Source organism: Dendrobates tinctorius, unplaced genomic scaffold, assembly GCF_039654945.1.
Source record: "Dendrobates tinctorius isolate UK_male_01 unplaced genomic scaffold, ASM3965494v1 ptg000051l, whole genome shotgun sequence".
Classification (NCBI taxonomy): Eukaryota; Metazoa; Chordata; class Amphibia; order Anura; family Dendrobatidae; genus Dendrobates; species Dendrobates tinctorius.
Genome location: NW_027361719.1, coordinates 27,348,230 through 27,375,775, shown reverse-complemented (window position 1 = coordinate 27,375,775; position 27,546 = coordinate 27,348,230). Strand labels below are relative to the sequence as shown.

The 27,546-nt window shown below is 43.2% G+C and overlaps 1 protein-coding gene across 7 annotated transcripts in view; it reads left to right on the top strand.

Annotated features, from left to right (window-relative positions):
• RBMS2 (RNA binding motif single stranded interacting protein 2) overlaps positions 1–27,546 on the top strand; it is a 157,834-nt gene that overhangs the window by 100,930 nt on the left and 29,358 nt on the right. For all 7 annotated transcript variants that reach the window (XM_073576909.1, XM_073576913.1, XM_073576912.1 and 4 more), the window contains exons 3-4: positions 16,892–16,950; positions 23,758–23,849. In XM_073576909.1, coding sequence (XP_073433010.1) covers positions 16,892–16,950; positions 23,758–23,849 — 151 coding nt within the window. The remainder of the gene's footprint in view (positions 1–16,891; positions 16,951–23,757; positions 23,850–27,546) is intronic.

Below are 27,546 nucleotides of genomic sequence, written 5' to 3'. Positions count from 1 at the left end.
ATGCCTTGCCATCCATCCTGACTTTAGGCTCTGCTGGGTGCATACCTCCCGAATAGAGAGTAGGGTGTCAATTTGATACAAATAGAATTTGTGTCAAATTTCATGAAATTTGCAGCTCCTGGTGACGGCAACGAGCTTGATTTGATTTGCACATTACTATTTTACACATTGCAGAAGATTGTATCAGTCACTGAAGGTGCACATGATTTCAATTACAACCTCGCAGGTTTCACTATAATGCCTTCCAGCTATCACATCACATGGTTATTTAGGATAGTGAAAGTACATCACAGCAAAGCAATAGCAATAGGAATATAAAGCCTTAAACATTGGAAAAATACTTTGGACATCAATGTGTTGTACAACTGCAGCAGTAAAAAAGATGAGTGTAGTAGTCAGTGAATAATGCAAAATCAATTGGTAGGGGAAGAGAGATGTGAGGTGCCAACAACAGTGCAGGATTCAGAGTGATTGATCAGTGGTAGCATGTAGATGGCATCTGTCCTGCTGCACTTGAATTACAATTGCACATTTTGTCTTAATGCATTAGAAAGCTGCAGCAGTGCAGCACAATATTTTTTGCAGAAAAAAAGTCTGAAATCTGTCAGAGATGTGCTTGCTACTTACAAGCAACTGATAAGTGTTTACCATTCATTACTTGTGCAATATTTTGTGTGAAGGAGGAAATAATTGTTTTTTTGTTTTCTTAAATACATCAGAAGTTTCCACAAAATCCAAACATTTAAAGGGAACCAGTCACCAGGTTTGGCGGATACGAGTTACGGCCACTGCCTTTGGCCGGGGTCACACTTGCGAGAAACTCACGAGATTCTCTCTCATCTATACATGCAGCCGCACACTGTGGTCCAGAGTGCCAGCAGCAGTGCCGGGTATTGAGACGTGAGACTCGTGCGAGTTTCTCGCAAGTATAACCCCGGCTTATCTACAGCACTGTATAATGATGTAGATGAGCCCCTGATCCAACCTGCAAGAGAAGAAAAATAAGTTTTATTATTCTCCTTCTGGGCGATCTGGAACGATAGGTTTCACAGGTTCTGGTCCAGCGCCTCCCATCTTCTTGTGATGCCGCCCTCCTGCTTGCTTCACAGGCTCCCCTGCATTGCAAACGTACTTATCTGTCCTGTTGAGGTCAGAGCAAAGTACCAAAGTGCACAGGCGCTGGGAAAGGTCATAGAGGCCCAGCGTCTGCGCATTGCAAAAATTTGTAGACCTAACTTACTAGGATAGTCCTGATGAAGGGGCCCTGCGTGACCCTGAAACGCATTGACTTGTAACCTGTTCCAATAAATTATTTGATTTTAAGGATTTTTCATCTCAGCAGCGCATAAGTGATATCGCCCTTCGTTTTCTATACAAAAAACTGTTTCACTTGATTCTTTTTTTTTCCAGGAAATAATCCACATTATGTACTTACACTTCATGGGTGCCAATAATGATGAGCAGGACAGTATGTCTGCACTAGTGATCAAATAGGAAAACCTAATCCCCCACTCATATATGAGTTCAGATAGTTAAACACGAAGAAACCTCAAATCAGGTGAAAAAAATCAAAAAATAAACTCCAAAGATCAATAACACCAAATTACCTCTATAAATACCAAGAACAAAATGAGGTCATGAGTTTTTCAAACAATCAAATATTTTATTAATTTACCAAGGAAATCAATATAATAAATTAAGATAGACTGCCACAACCCAAGCAGGACAATAAAAAGGGGGGAATTTCTACCAGGTATATACATAACAGTCCATGTCAATGAGCTACAAATAATTGTAATTTTTAATTATTCATATAATGAATACAGATAAGAATCCTTGATAAATTAGGATAATAATCAAATATAAAGTGCAATAGTGCTAATAAAATATAATAATCAATTTTATCCAGTTAATCATCCATATATAAAATGAAGCCAGGACCATGGAAGACGTGCAACACTGAGACCAAACGGAGTATAGAAAAAATCAGTGGAACTCTAATGAAAGACCCAGAACACTATCTGCTAGTGCAGAGTGTTTCAAGTATATAGGATCATTATAAAGTTCAAGAGTGCCAATAGTGCAGAATAAACAGAAATTATATCCATATAGCCCGTGTGCCGAACTTACATGAGAAGTGGAGACCTGGACCCCTACGCGCGTTTCGCCGGTCGTCAGGAGGTGCCTGGTAGAAATTCCCCCCTTTTTTATTATCCTGCTTGGTTTGTGGTACTCTAACTTAATTTATTATATTGATTTTCTTGGTTAATTAATAAAATATTTGATTGTTTGAAAAACTCATGACCTCATTTTGTTCTTGGTATTTATAGAAGTAATTTGGTGTTAATGAGTTCAGATAGGTAGTTTGGAGTATATCAGATGGCAAGCATGTTGACTTTCTTACTAGAAGACCAGCAGAATTGTGAATTCCGTTCTGGAGTATTTTGCAGGCAAAAGCTCTAAATCAGTACAAAATGGGTATTGTAATGTATTTGCTGCATTATTTAAAGGGATCCTGACACCAGGTTTGCCTCATATGAGAGACGGCCACCACCTTTTAGCACTCATGTACAGCATACTAATATGCTGTGTATATTCCCCCGGTCCGTCTTGCAACTAAAGAAAAACTCCTTTTATTATACTCGCCTGGGGGACGGTCAGGTCCGAGGGGTGTCGCTGGTCTTGGTCCGGCGCTTCCCTTCTTTTGATGCTGTCCTCCTCCTGTGCTTCGTGTGGATGATGAGTGCTATGTCATCAACACAGTACTCTCCGGCATCACGCTCCCGCGCAGGCGTACTTCTCTTCCTTCACTAGGGCAGAGTAAAGTACTGCAGACTGCATGCGCCAGGGCTCTTTGACCTTTCCCGTCTCATGTGCACTGTAGTACTTTGCTCTGCCCTGATTAAGGCAGAGAAGTACGCCTGTGCAGGAGCGGTGGCATATCCAAACATATTAGTATCCTGTATATGAGGGCTGAAAGGTGGTGGCCATAGCTCATATGGGGCAAACCCGGTGACAGGTTCCCTTTAACATTTCCAGTAGATATGTAAACTGATGTTCATAGAAGATCATATTTTATGAATGACTGGTAGTTATATTTCACCACTAGTATCTGTTTCTATTATTGCATTTTACCTGGCAACACAAGAAAACTAATGCTGCAACTTGCAAAATTTGAAAAACTGTCGGTGCGTTACATAACCATAGAACCATTAGCATTACTCTCCGTAAGAGGTCCAATCTGCGGCTAGACATCCAATTACAGTATAGCAGGTACAGGCTCATCGTTGTGGAGTTCCACTTGTAACAGAATCTGCCCAGCTTAGTTATTTCCTGTCTGGTGTCAGTAAATGGTTGGGAGGAGGTGGGGGATGGTAACTGTAGGAAGGGAAAGACTAAAGTTAATCCTTTCACTGCTGGGTAGTAAAAAACACACAAAAAAATGCAATTTGCACAGATGTATGGATCTCATGCACGGAGACAGGGTTAAACAACGTGGGGTCAACAGAAAAATGTTATCTGTCATAGGAGGGAGTGCAGTGAAAGAGGCAGGAATAGGAAGAGGGAGATGGCGGGAAAGCAATGCTGTCAACCCAGGCTATTCTTAGCGGTATGGGTGACTGTCTCACTAGAGGAAGGAAAAGACAAATAAAAGGCAACACTTCCTGATTTCACATTCAGCAGATCATAGGGATATCTTATGCCGCATGTAGAATACATTTCGGTCTTCCAAGGACTAATCCAATGTTAATGCAGTTTAGAGGTTAATCGATGGTTTCTCTTTGTTAAGACGCCTTATACATTAAGACTTTTTGTAAATTTTGGTTTTGCAGATAGATTTCTGATGAATAAGTTGTGTAAATCGCTGTGGGTAACTAGCCATAATACTGGGCCTATGATGGAGAAGCGCCACTATAGACTTTGCTCCCGTAACACAGATGACAGCCCAATGATAGAACTATCTTCCTGACATGTAAGGTGTGCGCACCCCAGCATTCAGCCGATGTGTTTGGCCACCGTAATGTCGGGTAATGATATAATTGCTTCTCAGTGTTGCATGGACACCTTAGTCGTATATCTACGAGACATCCATCTTCATCAGCAAGTTAGAAGCAGGTAAATGAAGCATAAAGTGAAGATCCGTTCAGCAACGTACGCCATTTAGTGCAGGCATTGTATGGTATAATTAAGAAGTGGAATACAGTCGATAGAACTAGTTGGTACATAATTACAGAAGGAAGCGGATGATGAGGACTAGGTAATCACTTCTCTCCCGGCTCTGAGCAATGCAGGGCATGAGGGCACACGAGGTCCGCATTACCGGCCGGGGCACTGGTCACACCGGTAATGCCAAGTGTCGGCTCAGATTCATTTCACTGAATGGAGACTGAGAAAAATGAGTACAATACCCAATGTAATCAGGTAGATGTTATCCAAGATCTGTTCACCTGTATTGATCTATACTTTACATTGTTTGTCCTAATTTATCATCTCTTTTTTTTTCTTTTAAATCTTTTCCAGGCGGAAATTTAATAATTGTCCCATTTGTTCTTGTTATATTAGCATTATTGTGACTCTTCTCGTTATGTGATACACCAAGCCTCCAGTTATTCAGTGAAGACTTTGAGCATTAGAAAGCTTTATGCCTCATTCACTCGTCGATTTTTTTCCTGTCCTGTACATGTTTTATCCGGATAGAACACCTACCCATTATTGTGTATAAGGCTGTGTGCACACGCTGCGGATTTTGCTGCGGTTCCGCAGCGGTTTTGGCCGCTGCGGACCCGCGGCAGTTTTTGCTGCGGTGTACAGTACAATGATTCCCTATGGGAATCAAAAACCGCAGTGCAGGCGGTGCGGAATTTTCCGCGCGGATTATCTGCGGTTTTCAATCCGCAGAAAGAATTGACATGTCAATTCTTTCTGCGGATTCCCCTGCGGTTTGCCATCTCCTCCATTGAGGAGATGAAAAACCGCAGGGCCAAACCGCAGAGCAATCCGCAGGTAAAACCGCAGGTCTTTTGACCTGCGGTTTCACCTGCGGATTTTACAAATTCCGCGTGGATGAATCCGCACCTAATCCGCAGCGTGTGCACACAGCCTAAGACTGTTCGCAAGTCCACGTGTTTCTGCAGATATATTTTGACATGTTATTGGTCAAATTGTTTGATCCGTTAGATTAACTAATCTGTCATTTTACTCCAAAAAATAGCGCAGCCTGGTGCCCCGTTTTCCCGGTAAAATGCCAAACCCCAGTCCTTCTGGTGCCGTTTGTATCCACTGTGTGAAGAATCTTTCTTATGAATCGTCGCCATTTCTCTGTTTCAATGCAAAACAGAGAAACTGAATTGGAAAATACAGGTGTGAAAATAAACATTCGCACTTTGCTTCACTTCACAGAATTAAGACCTTTTGATTCTTGGTTCCTGATCAGTCGTCACTCTATCGGCTGCTCCTTCCTTATTTGGGATGAGCTTATCTAATGAGGCAGTAAGAGGCAGATGTCTCACGTAGGTAGGCTTTGGAGCAAACAGGTCCAAAGAGATTTTTTTTCATTTTTAGATGTATACATAGTTTAAGCGTAGACAGTAGATGTCTGCTTTGTAAATATAATCCCAGCATTACAAAAGGTAATCATATTTCATAATATTTGTCTGTCCAAAGGGGAATAGTTGATGTGTCATGTTCAAGACTTTGTGGCGCTGTTCAGTCGTGCACTACTAAAAAATGGCAAGCAAATTAGAATTTTCTAGCAGAAAGCAAACAAATGAAAACATAAAATAATAAATGGGATGCAGAATGCTGAGGTGTCAGACACGGTTATTTGGGTCCAGTTTAGAGATAAGTTTATAAGGCCAAAAAAAAAAAGCGAATGTATGAAAAATTCTGTGAGCCCATGAGGAGGTGTTAAAATTCAGGTTTAACTGCAGTTACCCTATGTCTAATTCCACCTTATCCTAATTATCATTGTGCCAAGAATCTGAGGTATATAACAAGTACATATCTACCAACCGTCCTGGATCCAGCTAGACAGTCCCGAATTTTGAGTCCTGTCCTGCCGTCTTGGGAGATTGGGGGATGGCCTCACTTCAACTGCATCTGTATCCTGAGGAAGAAAGGTTAAGTGGAATATAATGGTGAAGCAAGGAGCAACAGATCTTCGCTTCATCATTCCCTCTAGGTAGAGCATCAATGTCCTATAAGGACCTTCGGGTCATGTGACTTGAAAATATCACAAGATTTTCAGGCGCTATATAGAAATGCAGCAGAGAAAATAGGTAAAATGGTAAAATAGGAGTAGTGATCAAGAATATTACAGGCTAGTGTGATGCTTGTGTGTGGGTATCATACTGAATGCGTGGGACTGTGGGAGCATCGTACTGTGTTATGAGACTATGGAGGCATCATACTATGTTATGGACTGTGGGGGATCATACTGAGTGGGGGGGACTGTACGAGCATCGTACTGTGTTATAGACTATGGTAGATCATACAGAGTGGGAGGGACTGTGCGAGCATTGTACTGTGTTATGGACTGTGGAGGCATCATACTATGTTATGGACTGTGGGGGATCATACTGAGTGGGGGGGACTGTACGAGCATCGTACTGTGTTATAGACTATGGTAGATCATACAGAGTGGGAGGGACTGTGCGAGCATCGTACTGTGTTATGGACTGTGGGGATCATACTGAGTGGGGGGACTGTGCGAGCATCGTACTGTGTTATAGACTGTGGTAGATCATACAGAGTGGGAGGGACTGTGGGAGCATCGTACTGTGTTATGGACTGTGGTAAATCATACTGAGTGGGAGGGACTGTGCGAGCATCGTATTGTGTTATAGACTAGTAGATCATACAGAGTGGGAGGGACTGTGGGAGCATCGTACTGTGTTATGGACTGTGGTAGATCATACTGAGTGGGAGGGACTGTGGGAGCATCGTACTGTGTTATAGACTGTGGTAGATCATACAGAGTGGGAGGGACTGTGGGAGCATCGTACTGTGTTATGGACTGTGGTAGATCATACTGAGTGGGAGGGACTGTGGGGGCATCGTACTGTGTTCATATTCTGCAGCACTTTACATTTTTAGGGGGGACTTGTACAGACAATAAAAGACATTACAGAATAACAATAGTCACATAATTCAACAGATACCAAGAGGAATGATCAGCCATAATGTAAGAGATCGGGTGTTCATGTAATGCTGCATGAACCGGTTACCAACCGGTATGTGTAAAAGTACAGACACAGAGGGCTATTAAATGCATAAAGCTTTTTAGAACAAGATACAAGGATCCTGGTTATGAAGGACATTTTGAATGGGTAACACAGGGATAGTTAAATAAATATGTTGAGGCGGTAGGCCAGTCTGAAGAAATGCGTTTTAAAACTGGGTATTGAGGATTAATCAAATTATCCTGGGTAGTGCATTCCAAAGAATTGGCGCAGCACTTGAGAAGTCTTGGAGATGGGAGTGGGAGGTTCTGATTAGTGAGGATGTTAACCTTAGGTCATTAGCAGAACAGGTATGGTGGTAGGCTGAGACGAGGGAGGAGATATTGGGTGGTGCCATGGAGGGCTTTATGGGTGAGAATGATAAGTTTTTATTGAACTCTGGAGTGGATGGGTAACAAATGCAATGACTGGCACAAGTTAGAGCCATTGGTGTAACGGTTGGTGAGGAATATGATCCTGGCTGCAGCATTCAAGACAGATTGGAGAGGGGGGAGAGTTTGGGAAGAGGGAGACCGATTAGTATGGAGTTTCTATTGATTGTGCTTGTGGGTTGGGTTCTGTGTGGGGCCATGAAGTAGTACCATACTGTGGGAACATAATGTTCTTAAGTGTGGTATTTCTGGGTGGGCACATATAAAGAACAGAGGTTAGGGCGTAAGATAGAAATTGCTGTGGGGGGGGGCGCGCTATGTGTGTCTTAGTATATGACCTTTTTTCCTGTCTTTCCAAGTTGGGAGGTATGCGTGCAGCTTGGAGGTATCTGACCCTGCAGAGGTGATTTATGTGTTCCTGTAAAACTAATATCAATGAAAATAGAGTGATCAGCAATGTATTTATTTTCCTTTAAATATAGCAGCACTACTGGGTCCAAAATCTTTATTTACAATTGTTCTGGGTCAATTTTTTGAAGTAAAATCACCAATGACCATAATTTTCACTCCATGCCACAGGCAAGAACAAGTAATAGAGCTCTTCATTGTGATAACCCAACCAAAGAACTGCCCAGCTGTGATGTAACAGATTCTACTTATAACTAATGTCATTAGCTTTTTTATGACTGATGCCCCTAGATGACCCAGATCATGGATATGTTGCAAAAACCGGTTCCTACTGTGATTCAATGTGTCTATGTATTCTTCAGCCATTCACTTGAATGTTAGCTATGTAGCAAATTTTCCCTGCAGTGGAGGCAGCTCTGCACAGAAAATATTGGCTGGGCAGAGCTTTCCCCTGCAGTAACAGCTGATCACCTGCAGAAGTCACCGAATTATACCTTCAGTGGCATTATTCTGGACTCAGACCTAGCCTTTCTTACTTAATTCTATGAAATTACCAAATGTATTACTTAAAAAACATTATGTGTATCCATCTATATCTCACCACGAACACTGAAACACAATATAACACTAATCCAAGCCCCTCTTCATTTCTCAGCTGCTACTGTAACTCACGACTCCTTGCAATTCACTTAAAGCGGTTGTCTGTTTTTAATTTTTTTTAATCCATAGACTTCCTGTATGTAAAAATAGCCATTGTATGTCCTCGTTGCACCAGTGCTGCCCCCCGTCATTGTTGATGTGTCCAGTGGTGACATCAAATCAGCAGCACCACAAAGCCCAGCGATTGGCTTCAGCAGTTACACGATGTCAATGTGACATCACTGATACAGCCATATTAACTTAGTAAAGGCGCTGGAGTGGCAGCAGATAAGATCATCTGACTTTGTTATTTTTGAATGCAAGATGCCTATCAATTAAAACAAAAATGCCAATTGGACAACTCCATTAACAGGATGGCTCTTCTTCAGCCCTCATTGATCTCTCTGTCTAGCTGCTATACGAACACTTCTGCTCTTTGTCGCTCATTATATTGGTTACCTTCATTTTGCAGAATTAAATTAAAACTTTCCTTCAGGTCTACAAAGCATTTCACAACGTTGAACTGTCCTACATCTCTTATCTTACCTTCATCAAGCCTCTTGTGCTCTTCACTCAACCAATGACCTACGACTTGTATCCTCCCTTATTACATCCTTTCACTTTTGTCTGCAGGACTTCTCCTGTGCTGCACTTTTTGGTGAAACTTACTGGTTTTAACAATCTCAGGTTTAAGCCTGTATTGAATGAAACCTGATTTGTTCAGATATCTTTCCTCTTTTTCAAGTGCGTCACCAGGCCACTGCAGAGGATAGCTAGTACTCACATAAATGGCCATCCACGAAATTTAAGGGCAACTTGGATGAATCAGAACAGCAGTTGTGCCTACAGAGCAAATCTTCATTATTATTATTATTATTATTTATTGTTATAGCGCCATTTATTCCATGGCGCTTTACATGTAAGGAGGAGTATACATAAAAACAAGTACAATAATCTTAAACAATACAAGTCATAACTGGTACAGGAGGAGAGAGGACCCTGCCCGCGAGGGCTCACAATCTTCAAGGGAAGGGTGATAATACAGTAGGCGAGGGTAGAGCTGGTCGTGCAGCGGTTTGGTCGATCGGTGGTTACTGCAGGTTGTAGGCTTGTCGGAAGAGGTGGTTCTTCAGGCTCTTTTTGAAGGTTTCGATGGTAGGTGAGAGTCTGATATGTTGTGGTAGAGAGTTCCAGAGTAGGGGTGATGCGCGAGAGAAATCTTGTATGCGATTGTGGGAAGAGGAGATAAGAGGGGAGTAGAGAAGGAGATCTTGTGAGGATCGGAGGTTGCGTGCGGGAAAGTACCGGGAGACGAGGTCACAGATGTATGGAGGAGTCAGGTTGTGGATGGCTTTGTATGTCATGGTTAGGGTTTTGTAATGGAGTCTCTGGGCAATTGGGAGCCAGTGAAGGGATTGACAGAGGGGAGAAGCTGGGGAATAGCGGGGGGACAGGTGGATTAGTCGGGCAGCAGAGTTTAGAATAGATTGGAGGGGTGCGAGAGTGTTTGAGGGGAGGCCACAGAGCATGAGGTTGCAGTAGTCAAGGCGAGAGATGATGAGGGCATGGACTAGGGTTTTTGCAGATTCTTGGGTGAGGAATGAACGGATTCGTGAAATATTTTTGAGTTGAAGTCGGCAGGAAGTGGAAAGGGCTTGGATATGTGGTTTGAAGGAGAGATCAGCGTCAAGGATTACTCCGAGGCAGCGAGCTTGTGGGACTGGGGAGAGTGGGCAGTCATTTACTGTAATTGATAGGTTCGTGGGGGGGTCACGTGAGATGGGGGAAAGATGATGAATTCTGTTTTGTCCATGTTGAGTTTCAGAAATCTAGCGGAGAAGAAGGATGAAATAGTGGACAGACATTGAGGGATTCTGTATAGTAGGGAGGTGATATCTGGTCCAGAGATGTAGATCTGTGTGTCATCAGCGTAAGGATGATACTGAAAGCCATGAGATTCTATGAGCTGTCCCAGGCAAAAGGTGTAAATAGAGAACAGCAGGGGCCCAAGGACTGAACCTTGTGGGACTCCGACAGATAGGGGGCGAGGTGAGGAGGTGGTGTGTGAGTGGGAGACGCTGAATGTCCGGTCTGTTAGGTATGATGAGATCCAGGATAGGGCCAAGTCTGTGATGCCGAGGGATGAGAGGGTCTGTAATAATAGGGAATGGTCCACTGTGTCAAAGGCAGCCGACAGGTCCAGGAGGAGGAGGACAGAGTAGTGTCGCTTGCTCTTGGCGGTTAAGAGGTCATTGGTGACCTTAGTAAGGGCAGTTTCAGTGGAGTGGTGTGACCGGAAGCCAGATTGTAAGCGGTCGAAGAGGGAGCAAGAAGAGGGATGGGAGGACAGTTCAAGGTAGACGTGTTGTTCCAGTAGCTTGGAGGCGTAGGGGAGAAGTGATATAGGGCGATAGCTAGATACAGAGGATGGGTCAAGAGAGGGCTTTTTGAGGATAGGTGTGATGGAGGCATGTTTAAAGCTTGAGGGGAAAACACCAGTTGTTAGTGATAGGTTGAAGAGATGGGTTAGGGTTGGGATGAAGACTGTGGTGAGGTTTGGTATGAAGTGGGATGGGATCGGGTTGAGTGCACAGGTGGTGAGATGTGATCTTGAGAGTAGAGTGGAGAGTCGATCTTCTGTAATGGTGGAGAAGTTGGTTTTGAAGGTGGAGGGCTGGGAAGTCAGGAGGAAGGGCTCTGGGGGTTGTTGACCAAAACTGTCCATGATGTTATCAATTTTCTGCTTGAAAAATGAGGCAAAGTCTTCAGCTGAGATGAGTGGGGAGGGAGGAGGTGCTGGGGGGCGGAGGAGAGAATTGAAGGTGTTGAATAACTGTTTAGGGTTGTGAGACAGGGAGGATATGAGAGATGAGAAGTAGGTTTGTTTAGCTGTGGCGAGTGTGGTCTTGAAAGTAGTGAGGGACTGTTTGAATGCGATGAAGTGCTCGTTGGAGTGGGATCTTTTCCATCTGCGCTCAGCAGCCCTGGAAGCTCGCCTCAGCTCTTTGGTCAGGCTGGTGTGCCAGGGCTGTCTGTTGATTTTGCGAGTTTTGGTATGTGTAAGTGGGGCAGCGGATTCCAAAGCTACAGCTATTGTGGTGTTATATAGAGCAGCAGCGTCATCTGCATTGTGTAAGGAACTTATATCTGTGAGAGGGAGGAGGGATTCAGAGAATGAGTGTAGGTCAAGGTGTTTAAGATTCCTGCGAGGGTGTGAAAGTTTGTGGGGTGGGGATTGTAGACATGGAGTGAAGAGGGAAGAGAATGTGAGCAGGTTGTGGTCAGAGAGAGGAAGAGGTGAGTTAGAGAGGTTAGATAGGGAGCAGAGGCGGGTGAAGATGAGGTCCAGTGTGTGGCCATCTTTATGGGTGGATGTAGAAGACCATTGAGTGAGGCCGAAGGAGGAAGTGAGAGATAGAAGTTTAGTGGCAGCTGAGAGGGAAGTGTCAATGGGGATGTTGAAGTCGCCCATGATGATAGTAGGGATGTCTGCGGAAAGGAAATGAAGTAACCAGGTGGTGAAGTGGTCAAAGAAGGTGGTGGCTGGCCCTGGGGGGCGGTAGATGACAGCCAGTTGGAGGGGGAGTAGATGCGCACAGAGTGCACCTCAAAGGAAGGGAGGGTAACAGAGGGTGGCAGTGGGATTGGGGTGAAGGAGCAGGTATCTAACAGGAGAAAACCAACTCCTCCGCCATGTTTGCTGCTGGGGCGGGGGGTGTGAGAAAGGTGGAAGCCGCCATACGAAAGTGCAGCAGGAGAGGCTGTGTCAGAAGGGGTGAGCCAGGTTTCGGTGATGGCGAGGAAGGAAAGTTTGGTAGTAACAAAAAGATCATGGATGTAGGAAAGCTTGTTGCAGACAGAGCGAGCGTTCCACAGAGCTCCTGTTAGTGGGACTGGGGAAGCGGGGGCTGGGTGAATGGGTATAAGGTTGGAGAGGTTACGGAAGGTTGTGATAGAGCGTGGATGGGAGGTAGAAATGACTGTGGGAATGTGGTGAGGAGGACCAGGATTTGGAGAGATATCACCAGCAGTGAGAAGGAGCAGAGAAAGTGTTAGCAGGTGGGAGCAGGAGAGGGCATGAGGGGGCTGTCTGTGTTTGGAGACAGAGGATTGTATGTTAAGGAACAGTTTTGAGGCGGAGGTGAGGTGGATGGGGAGGATTGAAGAAGAGATGAACAGTTCCTTACTAGGAGCAGGGATTAGGGGAATTAGCAGAAAGTGAAGGATTATTGGGGTGAAAATGAAAACAAACAGAAACATTGTTTACAGTGACTGTACAGTTACCTTCAGTTCCCTTCTGGTTTTAATTCTTAAATTAATCTTCACACTTCTAGAACACACTTATAGGAAATCACACTGCAGACTGAAGTCTTTAGGCAGACTTGTGCTCTGCAATATATGTACAACTAAGTGCAGTCAGGTGTGAAGCAGAGAGGAGTGGTCTATGCTCATCTTGGCCAGACAATTAAGAGTGGACCAGATGTATATGATCAAGCCAGAGTAAACAAGGTCATAAATAACACTGGGGTTAGCTGAAAGGCATACCATGTGAATGCTAGGTGCAGAGGCAAGTCTATGTGCAAAGCTGGGTGATGCACTGTGTGCCCTTCATAGACAGACAGCAGGAGAGCTGGGTGGATGGACATACCATGTGAATGCTAGGTGCAGAGGCAAGTCTATGTGCAAAGCTGGGTGATGCACTGTGTGCCCTTCATAGACAGACAGCAGGAGAGCAGGAGAGCTGGGTGGATGGACATACCTGTCGGAAGAATAGAGATGCTTGTTAGAGTGCGATGGTGGCAGGTACCAGGGCACAGTCTGTATACATCCTTCTGGTTTTAATTCTTAAATTCATTCTAGCTTATAGATATTCATCCCTGTATAATAGCCGTATGTCCTCAGACATATGACTTTATGGGACTGTCACGACTCTGTTCTCGGGTATTCTGAGACCAGTGGCTACTTCCCTGTCCCTAACTCTAGTGGCGCACTAGCTCGCGCTTTTCCTTGGATTGCTTCTGATGGTGAAGACACCAGGGCCGCATAACTTGACTTAGCTCCTGAATTCACCCTTTGTCTGTACCCTTCCCCCACCCAGGGAAGAAAGGAGTAGTAGTGTACCAATCAGACTAATAATGTAATGCAAACAGGGATAAAGGAAAATGCCAATCATACATATATACTGACACAAATAACAGAAGGATGAACCGGTGAGTAGAGGATGGGGTAAAACCAAAGTAGGAGGAGGAGAGGATTAGCCACGGTAAACCTATGATAGAAAAAGGCCCTGAACAGGCTAATACTGTCTTTGGTGCAGACATTTTGTAATTTGTTGTTTAGAGGTCTGAGTTCATCATAATGTGAACTTAATCTTGCTGACTTGTGCATGTTCCTGTGTGTACCAAATATGAAGGTTAATGGATAGTTTTATGTAATGACGTTAATCTAAAGAGTGGGAGGATGATGGGCTAGGTTGTATTATGCGTTTTGATTTCCTGATATTCCGTAAAGGTTAAAAAGGGAAATATTACCACATAATTTATTATTACTGAATGCGGTATGTTCCTGCATGTGATATGTACTTGCACGCAGTATGTACCTACCTCTCGTACGGCCAACAGCTTTATCTCCCAACACCTTATCTCCCAGAGAACAAATGGAACCGCGATTGGAAATCCAACAGGCTAGATCTTCTTTCCCCGAGGCCCCCATATATATATGACTAGCTGAAGAGCCCGGCGCTGCCCGGGCATAGTAACTAACTGTGGTTAGTTATAGAAAATTATAATTATCCTCCATCCCATAATCCCGTGCCCATATACCCATCACACATCCTCCATCCCATAGTCCCATGCCCATATACCCATCATACATATTCGCCATTCCATAGTCGAGTGCCCATATACCCGTCATACATATCCTCCATCCCATAGTCCAGTGCCCATATACCCGTCATACATATCGTCCATCCCATAGTCCCGTGCCCATATACCCGTCATACATATCCTCCATCCCATAGTTCAGTGCCCATATACCCGTCATACATAGTCCAGTGCCCATATACCCATCACACATCCTCCATCCCATAGTCAACCATTATGACATCATAATGAGCGGCGGCAGGTTTTGCAACCTCTGATGACATCAGCGTCACCATGGCAACCATTGTGACATCATAATGAGGGGCGGGGCTTGATATGCACACACTGCTTCCCCAGTATGCAAATAGGGGCATTGTGACATCATAACAAGGGGCGGGGCTTGACGCGCACACACTTTTTCCCCAGTATGTAGATAGGGGCAAAATTGTTTGGTGAATTGGAACGTGCACGGTTAAAATTTCGCCTCACAACATAGCCTAGGACGCTCTCGGGGTCCAGACGTGTGACTGTGCCAAATTTTGTGGCTGTAGCTGCGACGGTGCGGATGCCTATCCCGGACACACACACACACATACATACACACATACATACACACTTTGAGCTTTATATATTAGATTGATAGAGAGTGTTCGTCTGACTTAAAGAGTAACCGCCACCTTATTTTTAATTTTATAAATCAATAGTACACATGGCAATAAAAACTTTGTAATACATATTATCAGAGGAATCTGCATCTTTCTCTTCTTGGACTGATCTTTCATTTGTAATTTATATGTAAAGTCTTTGTTAAGTGAATATAGATTTTCCCATTACTGAGATGAGAATTGAATTGGGGGCGGCGCTGGTCTTTGCACGCACAACGCACACTGACGGTGCACTTTGTTACTGGCTCGTTACTTCTGATCTGAGTCGGCAAGAGAGCGCACTATCACTGCACACAACGCACAGTAACAGGAATCCTCTGAGCATCTGTCAGAATTGATAACCGACACATGCTTAGTAGAGCAGGGACCAGCCCAGCCCCTGAAACGAAGGTTACCAATGACTCTCCATTTCAGGGAGGAGGCAGAGGCTATGACAGTGACCGCAGCCTCTGCCCCCTGATGACGCTTTGTTTGAGTATCCCAACATGCTCTGGGATTCTTAAACCAAGTGTCATCAAAAAGGAAGTGAAAAAAAAGCAGTTAGATAGTGTAGGTAGGAAAGTATAGTGCATTTTTAATTAAAGTATATTAGAAAATCGATTAGATTATGGCATTATGTAGTTAAGCATTTAGAATGAAAATGTATTTGTGTTTTGGAGCATCCCTTTAAATGACATTACCCTTTACAGGGAATCTGTCACCACATTTGACCTATATAAGTTATTATTATGGACATACACGTTATTAACTGCTGAAAAATGTCCTCCCTGTATGTCTCATATCAGATGCCTTGTTGTTGATAAATCATCTTTTATCACTTTATGTAAATGACCTCTTCCAGACTCTCGGGAGGATGGTGCCTGGAAGATAACTCTGCCCCCAGAGATTATTTTACAAGAAGGGGAGTTACCAGTGCGAGACAAGTAACTAACACAGGAAAAATGAACTTTGTTTTCTTGCAAACACATTTTCTCTTCCCCTGAGCTCTGCTGTATTGTAACAATATTACAACCCTGACTGCCTGTGAGATGGAAGCTGAAGCTGAGAGGAACCTGCAGATGTGTCAGGTATAATCATACACCGCTCTGCAGGGAGATCAGGAGAGCAGAGAGCGGCCATCACACTGGTGGTAACTCCTTCATAATAATAATAATAATAATCTCTGGAGGCAGAGTTATCTTCCAGGCATCTTCCTCTCCAGAGCCTGAAAGAGGTCATTTATATAAAAGATGATTTCTCCACAACAAGGCATCTGATATGAGACACACAGGGAGGACTGTTTTCAGCAGTCTAGAACCTGTATGCCCATATTAATATTTTAGGTAGGTCAAAAGTTGTGACAGACTCCCTTTAAAGGTGAATTGGCATTTCAGGTGATCCTGGAGCAGGACGTCTGTGCCTGATCTGACTCTAGCTGCTCGCTCGTTATCCATAGAATTTTATGAGCCGCAGTCTTCCTCTCCTATTATATTAATGGGAAAATCTTGTCTTTAGTGAATACAGGTTTTACTTGTGAATTAAGAGAGAAAGATCAGTCCAGGAGAAAGAAGGTGATGTCTCTGATAAAAATATATCACAAAGTTGCTTATTTTCATGTGTATTATTGATTTATGAAGTAAGAATGATGGTTTCTCTAGTTTGCAATGTTGATAAAAGCTAAATCTGACTCTTACGAGCAGCTAAGCCTATCTCACTTTTTCTTCTAGATATGGAAAAATTGTCTCGACGAAAGCTATTTTGGATAAGACAACCAACAAATGTAAAGGTGAGAACTATGTGCTTTATTATATCTTTTTTTTCTTACCGGATTGTATTTTCAACAAAATGCAAATTTGCTGCTATGCATTTACGCTCCTATGGGTGTAGTAATACAGCTGAGTGCATAATTATTTATTTATTATGCTTTGCTTATACTGCGCCATTAGTTCCACAGTGCTTTACAGACATTATCATCACTGTCCCCATTGGGGCTCACAATCTAAATTCCCTATCAGTATGTCTTCGGAGTGTGGGAGGAAACCAGAGGAAACCCATGCAAACTCCTTGTAGATGTCCATGGTGGGATTTGACCCCAGCGTTGCAAAACAACAGCGCTAACCACTGAGCCACCCTGCCGCCAAGGATTCAATTCTCTCCCTTAATCACACAGGCTAGGGCCAATTTCCTAGAAAGGATATTAGCATATCAGTAATTATTCAGCTGAGTAAAGCACATATTTGCAGATGTTTCTTTTTTCATTACTTGTGCGTTTACCAATTTTCCGACGGCATTGTAAATGCTATAAGACTTCTTCTCCGAAGCCCATGGGCAAGTCCTATCATTTGTAGACTGTGAGCCCTCGCGGGCAGGGTCCCCTCTCCTTATGTACTTGTGTGTCCCCTCTCTTACACATGTTTATTATACTTGTCTATATTTCCCCTTTTCACATGTAAAGCACCATGGAATAAATGGCGCTATATAAATGCATAATAATAATAATAATTTGTGTCTTTACTTTTGGACGATTCAAAAGAAAACCGGCGTCAGCAATAAACCAACATTCGACGTGTCGTAGATACAATCGGATTGACTAATGCCGATTGTCGTCTTTACAACTGTGATATTTTGTAGCCGTGAATTACTCTATTTAATAATAATGGTCAAATGCTCCGGAGCTGAGAAAAAACGATGTCCAGAATGGCTAATGAAAGGATTCACATTCTGAAGGTCAGGAACCTGTTATCTAGAGATTTGCCTCAGTAATTCCAAGAAAGTCTCTTGTTATCAGGTCATGGGGCAGGCACATGTAACAGCAGATTCCTTACATTCCAAGAATTTCTAGCGTGAGAGGAGTAGTCAGGAGCGGAACGGCACAGACATACATACACCATATAGGCAAGCTTACAATCGTAAATGTGGGTCCTTCTGCAGAATACTGTAGTATTATATCTACAGGCATAGTAACCCTGTGGCACAGACATTAACCTCAGACAGAACAGACTACTAATGCCAGAGCCAGGCACCATACCCTCTGTACAGAGTTGGCACAGGCTAGCCATCAACAGTATTAGTTATAGCCCAGGACATCGCGGTGTCACAGTGGGCATAGACTGGTACTCGCTTTTTTCTACCACCTCCCTTGTGCTACTTTATGTGCAAGCTGAAACGCAGATAAGTCTGAATTTCAACGGCAACTCTGCCTACGATGCCTTTTGTCGGCCAAAAATTGCTCAATGTAAGTGAATGTAACCACATTGTGACCATGAAAATTTAAAGGGCACAACTCTTAAAGGGAGTCTGTCCGGTTTTTGCTATGTAATCTGACTGCACCATGAGTTAGGGGCTAAGACCCTGATTCCAATTATGTATCAATTAGTTTACTGGGTATAACAGTTGTTGATAGTCAGATGAGTGATGTATAACTCTGCACACATCACAGCTTTCTGTGTACATTATATAGTGACAGATACTAACCAGTGCAGGCATAGTTGGACTAGGATCCACGAGGCCACTTGTTCTGTAATGATAATCTCCTGCTGATAACATGCTGATTGTATTGAAAAAAGACCAGAAAAAGCCATACACCTGACAAATGCTATTGAGAACTCTGCTATTAGAAGTGGAAAGGAAGAACAAAGACGAAAGAATCTAATTAATAAAAATATTGGAGAAAGAGAAACCAATCACAAACTAAAATGTTTCTATACTAATGCACAAAGCATGGGCAACAAACAAGGAGAATTGGAACTACTAACACAGGAACAGAAATATGATGTAATTGGAATCACTGAAACTTGGTGGGACAATACACATGATTGGAATACAAGACTAGAAGGATACAACTTATTTGCAAGAAACAGACTTGATAAACGAGGAGGGGGTGTCGCATTGTATGTTCGAAACGCGTATATCTGCACAGAGATTGAAGCTTCAGAGACTGGGAGTTCTGTGGAAACTGTTTGGGTAAGAATACAAGGACAGAACAATGGAAAGGACACCATTGTAGGCATTTACTACAGGCCGCCTGTGCAAGCCGAATATATAGATGAACTCTTTATGCATCAGATGGCCAAGTTCTCCAAAAAATATGACATAGTTGTCATGGGAGATTTCAACTATCCAGACATTTGTTGGGAATCTCTCTCAGGCAAAACTAACAGGTCAAGGAAATTCTTATCCTCTCTTGCTGACAACTTTATCTTCCAAAAGGTAAGGGAGAAAACAAGGGGAACTGCTACCTTGGATCTAATCCTTATAAACAGGGAGGAAATGGTTGAGGAGGTAAAAGTGGCTGGGACCCTAGGAGGTAGCGACCATGCTATTTTAGAATTTTGGATTACTAGAGGTGGAAGACCTGTGAAGACTCAGACGTCAAGGTTAGATTTCAGAAAGGCAGATTTTAAGGGATTCAGAAAGAGAATTGGAGGGATCCAATGGCTGGATATCCTTAAAGACAAAAATGTCCAGGAAGGATGGGAAATCTTGAAAAATGAAATTCTCAAAGCACAGTTGTTAACAATTCCGAAAAGAGGGAAGAATAGGAAGCATTTAAGGAAACCAGGATGGATGAACACAGAACTTAAGCACATGCTAAAAAGGAAGAAAAAAATGTTTATAAAATGGAAAGAGGGAGGCATATCTAAAGAAGAATATAATGCTGTCTCCAGAACCTGCAGGGCACAAATCAGATTATCTAAAGCTGACAATGAATTGAGGCTTGCAAGAGATGTCAAAAGCAATAATAAAGGATTTTGGGGATATGTCAAAAGTAAAAGAAAAGTCAAAGATGCTATAGGATTTTTACAGGATGAAAATGATGAAATGGTAAGACAGGATGTTGAGAAGGCTGAACTTTTAAATTCCTATTTTGCATCTGTTTTCTCTCAGAAAGGAAATGCAACATCAACTGTTATTCACTGTCCTATTAAGGGAATAGAAGAATCCAGGATATCTATAAACAGAAAGATAGTGAGGAAACACTTAGCTAACCTAAATGAATTCAAGTCTCCAGGTCCAGATGAATTACACCCCAGAGTACTGAAGGAGATAGCAGAAGAAATTTTTGAACCCCTCTCCATAATCTTTGAAAATTCTTGGAGAACAGGAGAAGTGCCAGAAGACTGGAGAAGAGCAAATGTTGTTCCTATCTTCAAAAAGGGGAAGAAGGTGGACCCAGGCAACTATAGGCCGGTGAGTCTGACTTCTATACCAGGAAAGATCTTTGAACAAATTATTAAACAACATGTATGTCAATACCTGGATAAGAATGAAGTGATTAAACAGAGTCAGCATGGGTTTCTAACTAATAAGTCATGTCAGACTAACTTAATTTCCTTCTATGACGGTATCACTGATTGGGTGGATCAAGGAAATGCTGTAGATATAGTATATCTTGACTTCAGCAAAGCATTTGACAAAGTCTCTCATACAATCCTTATTGAAAAAATGACTAAGTATGGAATGGACAAGGCAACTGTTAGGTGGATTCATAACTGGCTTAGTGATCGGACCCAAAGAGTGGTCGTAAATGGCTGCACATCCAGTTGGAAGAATGTCTCAAGTGGGGTACCACAGGGCTCTGTCCTGGGCCCTGTATTGTTCAACATCTTTATCAACGATTTAGATGAAGGAATTGAGGGTAAACTGATTAAATTTGCTGATGACACAAAGCTAGGAGGGATAGCTAATACTAGAGAAGAGAGAGAGAGGATTCAAAAAGATTTAAATAAACTGGAGAAGTGGGCAGCAACTAACAGAATGGTTTTTAACAGGGAGAAATGCAAAGTACTACATCTGGGCAATAAAAATGAAAAAAGCATATATAGAATGGGAGGAATAGGGCTAAGTGACAGCACATGTGAAAAAGACTTGGGTATACTAATAGATCACAGACTGAATATGAGTCAACAGTGTGATGCAGCAGCAAAAAAGGCAAATGCAATTCTAGGATGTATTAACAGAAGCATACAGTCTAGATCACGTGAAGTCATTATTTCCCTCTACTCCTCTTTGGTCAGACCTCATCTGGAATATTGTGTCCAGTTTTGGGCACCACATTTTAAAAAAGACATCAACAAACTGGAGCAAGTTCAGAAAAGAGCGACCAGAATGGTGACCGGTCTGCAAACCCTGTCTTATGAGGAAAGGTTGCAGGATTTGGGAATGTTTAGTTTGCAAAAGAGAAGACTGAGAGGAGACTTAATAGCTGTCTACAAATATCTAAAGGGCTGTCACATTGTAGAAGGATCAACTTTATTCTCATTTGCACAAGGAAAGACTAGAAGCAATGGGATGAAACTGAATGGGAAGAGACACAGATTAGATATTAGAAAAAACTTTTTGACAGTTAGAGTGATCAATGAGTGGAACAGGCTGCCACGAGAAGTGGTGAGTTCTCCTTCAATGGAAGTCTTCAAACAGAGGCTGGACAGACATCTGACTGGGATGATTTAGCGAATCCTGCTTTGAGCAGGGGGTTGGACCAGATGGCCCAGGAGGTCCCTTCCAACTCTACGATTCTATGATTCTATGATTCTATGAAACAGCAAAATACAGCCCAGAAAGTGACACATCGCTGTAGTCAGGGTCTCTACACCTACATTATGGTGCTTTCAGATTACGTAGCAAAAACCTGCTGAAAGATTCCCTTTCAGGTGGATTGCAATGCAATATAGTGCCGTAACATCAAGCAAATGGGCCCCAATTCATATTCTCCTAAAGGACTCCCAGCTATCACATATCTTTTGATAGTATCACATGGGCCAAAGAGACCTTTTACCCCTACTAGCCCCGGGCTTGGGTGTGACCCTCTATAGTTACTACCCTGATGCAAGGTACCATTCACCAGATAGGTATTTCTATAGTCTGCAAATATGCCAGAAACATTGCTGATGAGGATACCTCATTAACTCCTTTACACATTCTGCCGTATATGTACTGTAGGGATTCACTCTCTCTCTGGTGGGCATTAGGCCTTGGGTAGCGGTCACACACAGACAATGCAGTTTTGGTCTAAACTCATGCAGTTTTTATTGCTTTCCACAGGTTGCCCAGCACCAAAACAAACTCAAACATAAATCCCTAGCCTTCTCCAGGTGATAACTAAACAGAACAGACCACAGCTGACCGACCCTCAACTTGGTCAAACCAAACAGCTATTGTCCATAGCAACCACTGATACTTGCGGTTCTCTGCACACAGTTGGCCTGTCTATCTCTCCTCACCCTCCCTCTCTTTCTCCTCACCCTCTCTCTCTATCTCCTCACCTTCCCTCTATATCTCCCCCTCCCTTTCTCCTCACCCCCTCTCTCTCCTCACTCTCTTTCTCCTCACCCTTTCTCTCTCTCTCTCTCTCTCTCACTCCTCACCCTCTCTTTCTCTCCTCAACCTTTCTCTCTCTCCTCACCCTCCCTCTCTCTCTCTCTCTCTCTACACCCTCTTTCCCGCTCTCCCCTCACCCTCCCTATCCTCACCCTTCCTCCCTCTCCTCACCCTTACTTTTTCTCCTCACCTTCCCTCCCTCTCTTCTCACCCTTCCTTTTTCTCTCTAATCACCTTCCCTCCCTCTCTCTCGCCACACCTTCCCTCTCTCTTTCTCTCCACACCCTCCCCCTCTCTCTCCTCACCTTCACTCTCTCTCCTCACCCTCTTACCCTCTGTCTCCTCACCCTTCCTTTTTCTCTCTCCTCACCCTCCCTCTGTCTCATTCTCTCCTCACCCTCGCTCTCTTTTTCTCTCCTCACCTTCCCTCTCTCTCTTTCTCTTCACCCTCCCTCTTTCTCTCTCCTCACGCTCTGTCTCTCTCTCTTTCCTCACTCTCCTCTCTCTCCTCACCCTCACTCTCTCTCCTGTACAAAAGTAATAAAACATAAAACCTTATAAGGCTAGGTTCACATTAGCTTTTGGGTCCGCAGCGTATCAGCCGCAAACGCATGAAAAATGCATGTTTACGCAGCTGTTTTTATGCACATCATCTTATGCATGACGGGAAAAAAACACTGCGTGTGCATGCGTTTTTGCATGCGTTTGCGTTGTTTATGCGCATGCGTTTGATATGACATCAGACAAAAATGGGCGTGTCTCATGGGATTTATATATGTATTTTGAATAACGCATGCATACGCATGTCCTTGCTTACGCATGCGATCCCATAGACAGTAATGCGTTTTTTACGCACTCATCCGCATGCCTGCGCATATTTGACGCCTCAAAAAAATGCAACATGTTGCGTTTGCCGGACACCACTGCACACCGTGAAGCGAGGCATGCATACGCAAGTGAACACATGCAAACGCATGTCCCTGCGTACACCATGTTAAATATATGGACAAGTGCCCCCAAAAATAGTCCCATTTCCCCACTTGTCACATTTGTTGTATTACGAGGATATTTTTTTAAAAATTACACTGACAATAACGCCAAGTCCCAGTTATCATTTCAGAGAGATTTAGCGGCTCTGTCCCATTCTGTAGTTTCTACAGATGTCAGTAAGCTCAGATTTCGGCAAAGATCCCATAGCGCTCCTGCCTGATTTTGAAGACCATGCAGATTTCAAGTGAAATATTTATATTTATATCCACTTTTTTATCTATAGGATATGGGTTTGTGGACTTTGATAGTCCTGGAGCTGCCCAGAAGGCTGTCACTGCCCTGAAGGCCACTGGGGTGCAGGCTCAAATGGCAAAGGTGAGTCTTACGAGAGCATGTAAAACAATATCAACAAGACTTAAAGGGGTATTCCCATCTCCAAAACCCTATCCAAATATTGTAGTAGGTGTAATAATAATATTACCAGATACCTCCAATTAGAAATGTAGGATAGTTCTTCTGATTCGCTCTGTCGCTTACCCCATGTGCAGGGCACTGCAGTAGCTTAGGTAGCCATGGTTACAACCACTTATATAGTGACAGCAAGTTAGATAGTGGTTATAACTATGGATACCTAAGCTGTTGCAATACCCTGCACACAGGGAAAGCACATAATGAATCAGAAGAACTATACTGCATTTGTATTTGGAGATATATTTGCTAATATTATTATTACACCTAATACAGTGGGGGAAATAAGTATTTGATCTCTTGCTGATTTTGTAAGTTTGCCCAATGACAAAGACATGAACAGTCTATAATTTTAAGGGTAGGTTAATTTTAACATTGAGAAATAGAATATCAAAAATAAAATCCAGAAAATCACACTGTACAAATTATATAAATTTATTTTCATTTTACAGTGAGAAATAAGTATTTGATCCCCTACCTACCATTAAGCGTTCTGGCTCCTACAGACCAGTTAGACGATCCTAATCAACTCGTTACCTGCAATAAAGACATTTGTGTTACATAGTCACCTTTATAAAAGACTCCTGTCCACAGACTCAATTAATCAGTCAGACTATAACCTCTACAACATGGGCAAGACCAAAGAGCTTTATAAGGATGTCAGGGACAAGATCATAGACCTGCACAAAGCTGGAATGGGCTGCAAAACCATAAGTAAGAAGCTGGGTGAGAAGGAGACAACTGTTGGTGCAATAGTAAGAAAATGGAAGAAATACAAAATGACTGTCAATCAACATCAGTCTGGGGCACCATGGAAAATCTCACCTCGTGGGGTATCCTTGATCATGATGAAGGTGAGAGATCAGCCTAAAACTACACAGGGGGAACTTGTTAATGATCTCAAGGCAGCTGGGACCACAGTCGCCAAGAAAACCATTGCTAACACATTACGCCATAAAGGTTTAAAATCCTGCAGTGTCCTCAACGTCCCCTTGCTCAAGAAGGCACAGGTGCAGGCCTATCTGACGTTTACCAATGAATAACTAAATGATTCTGTGAGTGACTGAGAGAAGGTGCTGTGGGCAGATGAGGCAAAAATTGAGCTCTTTGGCATTAACTCAATTCGCCGTGTTTGGAGGAAGAGAAATGCTGCCTATGACCCAAAGAATACCATCCCCACTGTCAAGCATGGAGGTGGAAACATTACGTTTTGGGGGTGTTTCTCTGCTAAGGGCACAGGACTACTTCATCGCATCAGTGGGATGTACCGTTGAATCCTGAGTGACAACCTCCTTCCCTCTGCCAGGACATTAAAAATGGGTCGTAGCTGGGTCTTCCAGCAAGACAATGACCCAAAACATACAGCCAAGGCAACAAAGAAGTGGCTCAAAAAGAACATTAAGGTCATTGAGTGGCCTAGCCAGTCTCCAAACCTTAATTCCATAGAAAACTTATGGAGGGAGATGCAGCTCCCAGTTGCCAAGTGACAGCCTCAAAGCTTAATGATTTAGAGATGATCTGCAAAGAGGAGTGGACCAAAATTCCTCCTGACACGTGTGCAAACCTCATCATCAACTACAAAAAACATCTGACTGCTGTGCTTGCCCACAAGGGTTTTGCCGCCAAGTATTAAGTCTTGTTTGCCAGAGGGATCAAATACCTATTTCTCACTGCAAATTCAAATAGATTTACTGTATATTATTTATACAATGTGATTTTCTGGATTTTATTTTTGATATTCTGTCTCTCATTGTTAAAATTAACCTACCCTTAAAATTATAGACTGTTCATGTCTTTGTCAGTGGGAAAATTTACAAAACCAGCAAGGGATCAAATACCTATTTCCCCCACTATAGATATTGGCATAGGATCTTGGAGATGGGAATACCCCTTTAATGACAACTTGGACTTGTCAGACCAATCTGATTGTATAAGAAGGCAATTACTAATATGGTTCTTGGTAAAACTGGTGATGTTGTGTTCCTGACCCTGCAAGAGAAATGGCCTTGCGGTCTGTCACTTCCCAGTAAAGTCTGGCTGGTGTGTGAGTGGGTAAAAGGATTGCAGTATGCATTGTAAGCATAGAAACATCCTATTTCTCAGTCAGGGATTATTGACTGGGTGTCTTAAAGGGATGTTCCCCAAAAACTGTGCCCTGTGTGATCATCTGGTCCTGTAAACCTTAGGGAAAGCCTCTCCTTATTATATATGTCTTATACCATGTACAGAGCTCTGGAGAAGGAGGCGCCGTTCTGGGAGTGAGTGTCCTAACCCCATTACCTGCCAGTGGCGGCTCTCTAATAGCCCTGTATGTGGACGAAGGATCAACAGTAGGGATCAGCAAATCCATTCACAGGAGCCTTTCCAGCAGCCTTGTCAGTAGCCCCCAGTCTCTGACAGGAGCCCTGTGAAGCGCCCCCTACTGGCGGCATCCACAGCGCTCTTAAGATAGTAGACACAGAGCTACACTGTGTGTGTCTCGCCTACAAATAAGCTGTATAGCGCCCACATCAGGCGCTATTAGTACTGCATATTCTAATAAAGACTCATGAAAATCCCTGCTTTACTGTCACCAGAAGCAATGAGTAATCCACTCTAGTCCTGGTGACATACAGACTATCACTGCTGGGGTCTTACATGAATTGAAGGACCGCCTTGGCCTGCTTGTACCGCCATCTACTGGAGACTCAATGCATATCTCTGATCTACGAATAGGGAGGAGCGTCAGGGATTTCAGACAGTAGGAGGCTCCTGTAAGGGGCCACAGAATAGTGTCGTGGCCGCGAGACACGGGTCCCGGGAATCAATTCGCTCGTGTCTAATGGACAGATATTGAAATAACTTTCTGGTGAATAATAGTCCAGACATCAGCTTCATCCAACCCATCCATACACATTATATTAAAGTATTCCCATTTCAGTTATTGATAGCTTATTGTTAGGATATTTACTGTCATCTAATGATCGAGGACATCTATCAGAGGCGTTTCCAGAGGTCGGACCTTTAGCGATCAATAAGGAATGGTGTATCCTAGCAGTATACAATCACATTCTAACAGGGGAATACCCCTTTAATGGTGGTAGAATCCAATGATAGTCTTATGGGGGTTCCAGGCTGTCCCATCACAGCAAATGTTGAAATTGAGGATCATCCCTATTACATTTTATAAGGAATCTGTTCGCAGATGTTTGCTATGGAGTCTGAGAGCAGCATGATGTAGTGGTAGAGACCCTTATTCCAGCGATGTGTCACTTACTGGGCTGCTTGGTGCAGTGTTGATAGAATCCCTGTTTTTTCTGCTGTACATATAGCAGAGGTCAGAATGCTGAGCTGTGTATAGCCCCGCCCACACCCTTGATTGGCCTTTTCAGATGTACAGTGTGCATTGTCAGTAAGACAATCAGTGGTGGAGGCGGGGATACATAGATTAGCCTGACTGCCTTGCACAGGATGCCTAGTCCTCTAGTGATAAACTCCTGCTGATAAAACACTGATTGTATTGAAACTACAGCACACAGCTAAATAAGTGAGACATCCCTGGAATAAGCGTCTCTATCCCTACAATGTGTTGCTCTCAGATTAAATAGCAAAAACGTGCTGACAG